This window comes from Triticum dicoccoides, chromosome 4A, assembly GCF_002162155.2.
Source record: "Triticum dicoccoides isolate Atlit2015 ecotype Zavitan chromosome 4A, WEW_v2.0, whole genome shotgun sequence".
NCBI lineage: Eukaryota > Viridiplantae > Streptophyta > Magnoliopsida > Poales > Poaceae > Triticum > Triticum dicoccoides.
Genome location: NC_041386.1, coordinates 693,380,637 through 693,388,087, shown reverse-complemented (window position 1 = coordinate 693,388,087; position 7,451 = coordinate 693,380,637). Strand labels below are relative to the sequence as shown.

Here is a 7,451-nt window from a genome sequence, read left to right as displayed (position 1 = left end):
AAAATGGGACCTTTAGTACCGGTTCGTGCCACAAACCAGTACTAATGCCTCAAACCCCATTAGTACTGGTTCGTGCCACGAACCGGTACTAATGGGCATCGCACCCATTAGTACCGGTTCGTGGCACCAACCGGGACTAAAGGTCCCATTTGAACCGGGACTAATGCCTTTGCCGCATCAACCGGGACCAATGCTCACATTAGTCCCGGTTCATGACTGAACCGGGACTAATGGGCTAACCCGGCCTGGACCAAAGCCCTGTTTTCTACTAGTGGAGCGCCGCCGACCCCGAACATGGACGCGCAAGGCGACCGATAACGAAGCATCTCCGGTTGCCGCCCTCACAATGGCCCACTGGTCCGTGCACCATCGTCATTGACGCCTCCATATGTGATGGTCCTCGTCGCAACACCCGGTGCCCACCATCGCAGCACACACCACATGCTGGTTGTTGCACTTTGTCCACCGTCCTTAGCTCAGCGCGTTTGTTGAAGATGTTCTCATCGCCATTGTAGCTTTCCCGGCCGGCAGTTGCAGCTTTTTTTTCGGTTACGCGGTGGCAAGCCCCTAGCTTCTCTTGTCTTGGGTTAAACCTTTTTCACTCGCCGGTTGTAGCTTTCAAGGCCTCCAGTCGTGACATTTGGCGATGTTGCAGCTTCTCCGTGCGTCGGCCCCAACCCCACCCTTGTCTTGTTCCAGCAAAAATCGACATCGGTCCTAGCATTTAGCGGTGCTGGTTGCAGCTACGCTACACACCGGTTGCAACCCTGGCTTTCTCTAGTTCTAGCAAAAAAAAGCGCCGACTATAGCCAGTTGCAACACCCAGTGCATCACATTGGTGACTGGCAGCGTCGCGGGGCCATGGTTGCAGCTCCGACGCGTGCCGGCCGCGCGTAGCGATTGAGGGGCTCACGGCGGCCGGAAACAGGCTTGCGCGCGCGAGAGTTTGGAGGGGATAGGGCCATAGGGGGAAGAGGTGAGACGGGAGGAGAAAGAAGAAAAACGAGTGGTTCGGGTCGCGCTTGAAGAGATATAAGGGCAGGTGATGATACACTGTCGCATGGGCCCATGGCAAGACCGGCGACGACGTAGCTGGTTGGCCGGCCGGGCAACATTTTCCACCCGTGAATCACTGGAACGATCGATCAATGTCCACATCACTTGTACGTGTGATGCTACACATGCGACCAGATTTTTGTCCTACGGGATTGCGTGTCGTACTCTGGATGGAAATTGGAGGGACAAAGGGTTCGGTGGAGAGGGTCCGTGAAAACCAACCGGTCCTGGCATATCGATCTCCTGTACGTACATCCAGGCTGAGGCAGCTTCTGCGCACCAAGCAACGGCGATGGACAACAGCGCGCCGCCGGTGATCATCGTTGGGGCGGGGCCGTCGGGGCTGGCTGCGTCGGCGTGCCTGGCTCGGCGCGGGGTGGATAGCATCGTCCTGGAGCGGGACGACTGCGTCGGCTCGCTGTGGCAGAAGCGCGCCTACGACCGCCTCCACCTGCACCTCCCCAAGCAGGCGAGCGCGCTCCCCCACCTGCCGCACGACGACGACGCGCCGGCCTACCTCCCCCGCGACCACTTCGTCCGCTACCTCGACGCCTATGCCGACCGCTTCGCCGTGCGCGCGCGCCTCCGCCTCCGCCGCGAGGTCCGCTCGGCGCGCTTCGTGGACGGCCGGTGGGAGGTGGAGGCCGTCAACCTCGCCACCGGCGATGCGGAGCAGTACACGGCGAGGTTCCTGGTGGTGGCCACGGGGGAGTTCGACGAGAAGGTGCTGCCCGAGGTGCCCGGGCTGGACACGTTCCATGGCGAGGCCATCCACGCCGGCGAGTACCGGTCCGGCGAGGGGATGCGGGGAAAGGAAGTGCTCGTCGTCGGCTGCGGCAACTCTGGAATGGAGATCGCCCTGGACCTGGCCCAGGCCGGCGCCGCGGCCTCCATCGTCGTCCGCGGCGAGCTCCACCTCATGACGAGGGAGATCATGAACGCGTCCACGGCGCTGTTCGCCTACCTGCCCGTCTGGATGATCGACCGGCTGGCGTTGTTCGCGTGCCGCGTCGTGTTCGGCGATACGGCCAGGCACGGCCTCCGGCGGCCTGACGTTGGGCCCTTCACCAGAAAGATCCAGAGCAACGTCTACCCAGTCATCGACGTCGGCACCTACGACAAGATCAAGAGCGGCCAGATCAAGGTGCTGCCGGCGATCACGAGCATCGAAGGGGACGTCGTGGAGTTCGCTGGCGGTGAGCGTCGCCGCTTCGACGCCATCGTCTTCGCCACCGGGTACCGCAGCACGGCAAAAAAGTGGCTCAAGGTTCGATCACTAATGTCTCATGCCAAGAATGAACCAATTTAATTTGTCGCCAACTTCTCAGCTTGCTAGCTAGCTAGTGAACTGTAACTGAAGCTGGATCGGAATGCTTCCTGGTTTGGTTTCAGAGCGACGACGGCGGGCTGATCGGTGACGACGGGATGGCGTCCGGTAGATCTCCCAAGGGGGAGAACGGGCTGTACCGTGCGGGGCTGGCGGGGAGAGGGATCTACGGCAGCGGCACAGACGGGGAGTTCATCGCGGAGGACATCAGCAGGCTGCTCCGGCAGGGCTCTGGCGACGACGACGATGGGGTCTAGAGCTAGGTAGAAGAAGCCATCACACGACCGGGTCAGTGCATGTGCAGCTGCCTCGCATTGGTCATGAGTCAGAGTGATTACACGTACTACGGATGAATGCATATGAGAGAACGAGTGGTCATGTTTCGATTGTTTGTTGATTGTAAAGGGCATGTGTTGCGTGTGGCTATCCGCACCTCGTCGTTTCATACATGGATTATCACACACACACACTCTCTCTCTCTCTCTGGTGTGTGTGTTTGGAGTCAGGCTGGACGGAGCGAGCGGGCTTTTTGGCCCGCTCGTGGCCCGTTGTAGACCGGACCGATCGGTCCTGGCCCGTTGAAGAAATTGGCCGGTCCGGTCCCTAAATTTCAGCCCGAAATTTACTCGGTCCGGTCCGGTCTTTAACCGGTCCGACCGAGCGGACCGAAGATGCAGATCGTTCCTAGACGTCGCTGATGCCGGCGACGCCCTGGCCATGCCCCGCTCCGTCGTTGTTCACCAGAATCAATCGTAATTCAGTCAATTGAAGAGATAGGGGCAAGAGGTAGAAGACTCAGGTCACGCTCTCAAGTTTGTTTCCTATTATTCAGTCGAACAGAAAAGAGAAAGGACAAGAGAAACGGGATTAGATCCGATAATCACGGCACCATATCTCACGACTAACTCCAGGCTGCCGTTTCCTTTTATTCCACACTGTTGTTTCCTTTTATTTAATCAAACAGAAAACAGAAGGAAGCTCCTATTCCTGCGTAAGAGGCTTACCAAATCTGTATGTGCAATCGTTGTTCAGTTTCGTCCGAATCTTCAGTTTCGTCAGTATTTTCAGAAACTTCATTATATTCAGCAGCGGCAGACCCTGATGAAGAATCCCTCAACAACGCTGGATGCACGCGGTGATGAGAAACTCGCGGGCCGTTTTTTCTTTCCTTCTTTTCGTCGAGCAGATAACAAAAATAACTACAGAAATGAGGTTTGATCCGTCAATTACGGCGTCAACCCACGACTAACCCCACATAAAACTTGATCCTCTAATCACGGGAAGGCTCATACGCACAAAATCGCTGGCTCATGCACGCGTTAAATTGCTTGCATGTAGCGGAAAACCTGAACAAACGCGCGCATGTAAACAATTGCGCCCCGGCCGGCCGGCAACACCGCGTCCCCTTGCTGCCATGTGTGAACTGTCGTCGTTCTCGCCCGTGTCCAGGAGCTCGCAAGAGTCGTCTCTTGCGCCTGCCGTGGTCACGACCTCGCCGCCGCCGCCGGTCCTCTCGGTCCGGCCCGAGCTTTACCTCCACCGGTCCGGTCCAAAAAAAGAGGACCGCGGCGCTGCTCGGTCCGGTCCGGTCCGGTCTGCCGGTGGCCGGTCCAAATGGCGGCTCGGTCAGGGACCGGACCGGCCCAGACCGTGTCCAGCCTGAGTTTGGAGGAGGGGTGTCATGTCGTGTGTGCTCTCACAGCATCTCCAACAGCCCCGCAACGAGTGGCGCGCTAAAACAGTATTTTGCGCGCGGAAATAGCGGTTTTTTGTGCGTGGCAGGGCGCTGGCTCCAGCAGCGGCTGCAAAATATTGCGAGCACGACCTGCTCCAACAGACACTGCAAAAAATCAGCGCGCGCGAGCAACCAGAACACAAACTAGTTCAACCAAATAGATAAAGTTCAACGATACAAATAGCAAAGTTCAACCAAACAACACAAACTAATCCGATACAAATAGCAAAGTTCACCAAACAGCACAAACTAGAAACTACGAGGACTACTCCGATCGTCGTTGTCCTCATCCTCCTGGCTTGTGTCGTCCGATGTATCAAGGAACACGTCTTCCCACCGATCATCGTTATCGAAGAAGAATGATGCATGTCCCAGATTGCACTGCGATATCGCCAGTGCCTTCGGACGATGCCTGTCCGCCTGTTCCGCGCGCCGCCTTACCCTCCTCTCCACCCAGAAGGCATTCTCATTGGCGACGTCCTCCGGGTGGCGCTGGTGCAACTCCGCCATGGCTCGCTCGTCCGCCTCAGCGATGAGGAGGCGGCGCTGGTGCCGACGGTGTTCCTAACGGCCGGCGTCAGTTACTAGCCGCGGTGGAGGGGCGAGGTCCTGCGCCTGCTCGGATATCTAGATGTCCTGGAAGTTCAACTGTGCACGAGGCCTCAAGATGCGCCATGCCACCATGTTGTACGCGCGGGCGGCCTCGTGGGGGGGTGTCGAAGGTGCTGAGGCCGAGGCGCACGTCGCCGGACCGAATCTCGGCGTAGAAGGCGCCGGAGGGGCGCGCGCGGACGCCGCAGTAGCCTGAAGCTCCCCGGCGGCGCGGCGGCATGGCGGTTGTTGGGGAACGTAGTAATTTTTAAAAAAATTCTTACGCACATGCAAGATCATGGTGATGCATAGCAACGAGAAGGGAGAGTGTCGTCCACGTACCCTTGTAGACCGTAAGCGGAAGCGTTATGACAACGCGGTTGATGTAGTCGTACGTCTTCACGATCGACCGATCCTAGTACCGAACGTACGACACCTCCGCGATCTGCACACGTTCAGCTCGGTGACGTCCCACGAACTCACGATCCAGTAGAGCTTCGAGGGAGAGTTCCGTCAGCACGACGGCGTGATGACGATGTTGATGAAGCTACTGACGCAGGCTTCGCCTAAGCACCGCTATGATATGACCGAGGTGGATTACTGTGGAGGGGAGCATCACACACGGCTAAAAGATCAATGATCAACTTGTGTGTTCTACGGTGCCCCCTTGCCCCTGTATATAAAGGAGGGAGGGAGGAGGAGGCCGGCCCTCATAGGGTGCGCTCAAAGTGTGGAGTCCTACTAGGACTCCCCAGTCCCAGTAGGATTCCACCTCCCACATGGAGTAGGAAAAGGGGAAGGGAGAAGGAGAAGGAAGGAAGGGGGCGCCCCCCTCCCTAGTCCAATTCGGACCAGTCCATGGGGAGGGGTGCGGCCACCTTTTCTGTCCTTTCCCGTATGGCCCATTAAGGCCCAATACGAATTTCCGTAAGTCTCCAGTACTCCGAAAAATACCCGAATCACTCGGAACCTTTCCAATGTCCGAGTATAGCCTTCCAATATATCGATCTTTATGGCTTGATCATTTCGAGACTCCTCGTCATGTCCGCGATCTCATCCGGGACTCCAAACAAGCTTCGGTCATCAAATCACATAACTCATAATATAAATCGTCACCGAACGTTAAGCGTGCGGACCCTACGGGTTCGAGAACTATGTAGACATGACCTAGACACATCTCCGGTCAATAACCAATAGCGGAACCTGGATGCTCATGTTGGCTCCTACATATTCTACGAAGATATTTATCGGTCAACCCGCATAACAACATACGTTGTTCCCTTTGTCATCGGTATGTTACTTGCCCAAGATTCGATCGTCGGTATCACCATACCTAGTTCAATATCGTTACCAGCAAGTCTCTTTACTCGTTCCGTAACGCATCATCCCGCAACTAACTCATTAGTCACATTGCTTGCAAGGCTTATAGTGATGTGCATTACCGAGAGGGCCCAGAGATACCTATCCGACAATCGGAGTGACAAATCCTAATCTCGATCTATGCCAACTCAACAAGTACCATCGGAGACACCTGTAGAGCACCTTTATAATCACCTAGTTACGTTGTGACGTTTGGTAGCACACAAAGTGTTCCTCCGGTATTTGGGAGTTGCATAATCTCATAGTCATAGAAACATGTATAAGTCATGAAGAAAGCAATAGCAATATACTAAACGATCAAGTGTTAAGCTAACGGAATGTGTCAAGTCAATCACATCATTCTCCAATGATGTGACCCCGTTAATCAAATGACAACGCATGTCTATGGCTAGGAAACATAACCATCTTTGATTCAACGAGCTAGTCAAGTAGAGGCATACTAGTGACACTATGTTTGTCTATGTATTCACACGTGTACTAAGTTTCCGGTTAATACAATTCTAGCATGAATAGTAAACATTTATCATGAAATAAGAAAATAAATAATAACTTTATTATTGCCTCTAGGGCATATTTCCTTCAGTCTCCCACTTGCACTAGAGTCACTAATCTAGTTCACATCGCCATGTGATTTAACATTAATAGTTCATATCTGTATGTGATTAACACGCATAGTTCACATCACCATGTGACCAACACCCAAAGGGTTTACTAGAGTCAATAATCTAGTTCACATTGCCATGTGATTTAACACCCAAAGAGTACTAAGGTGTGATCATGTTTTGCTTGTGAGAGAAGTTTAGTCAACGGGTCTGTCACATTCAGAGCTGTATGTATTTTGAAAATATTCTATGTCTACAATGCTCTGCACGGAGCTACTCTAGTTAATTGCTCCCACTTTCAATATGTATCCAGATTGAGACTTAGAGTCATCTGGATCGGTGTAAAAGCTTGCATCGACGTAACTTACGACGAACTTTTTATCATCCCCATCATCGAGAAACATTTCCTTAGTCCTCACTAAGGATAATTTTGACCGTTGTCCAGTGATCTATTCTTAGATCACTATTGTACCCCCTTGCCAAACACAATGCAAGGTACACAATAGGACTGGTACACAGCATAGCATACTTTATAGAACCTATGACTGAGGCATAGGGAATGATTTTTCATTCTCTTTCTATTTCCTGTCATGGTCGGGTTTTGAGTCTTACTCAACTTCACACCTTGCAACACATGCAAGAACTCCTTCTTTGACTGTTCTATTTTGAACTACGTCAAAAACTTATCAAGGTATGTACTCATTGAAAATCTTATCAAGCGTCTTGATCTATCTCTATAGATCTTGATGCTCAATGTGTA

At 53.6% G+C, this 7,451-nt stretch overlaps 1 protein-coding gene across 1 annotated transcript; it reads left to right on the top strand.

Annotated features, from left to right (window-relative positions):
• The first annotated feature begins 1,280 nt into the window (after positions 1 to 1,280).
• LOC119289753 (probable indole-3-pyruvate monooxygenase YUCCA11) lies at positions 1,281 to 2,846 on the top strand. The gene is made up of 2 exons (XM_037568985.1): positions 1,281 to 2,323; positions 2,449 to 2,846. Exons 1-2 carry the CDS (start codon positions 1,349 to 1,351, stop codon positions 2,638 to 2,640), a joined length of 1,167 nt encoding a protein of 388 aa, XP_037424882.1. The 5' UTR covers positions 1,281 to 1,348; the 3' UTR covers positions 2,641 to 2,846.
• Positions 2,847 to 7,451: the final 4,605 nt, after the last annotated feature.

What these genes read in the sequence shown, in the direction of transcription:
- LOC119289753 (XM_037568985.1), top strand. Translation starts at nt 1,349, where the DNA reads ATGGACAACAGCGCGCCGCCGGTGATCATCGTTGGGGCGGGGCCGTCG. An exon ending in CGGCAAAAAAGTGGCTCAAG is followed by an intron (nt 2,324 to 2,448) that starts GTTCGATCACTA and finishes GTTTGGTTTCAG; the next exon opens with AGCGACGACGGCGGGCTGAT.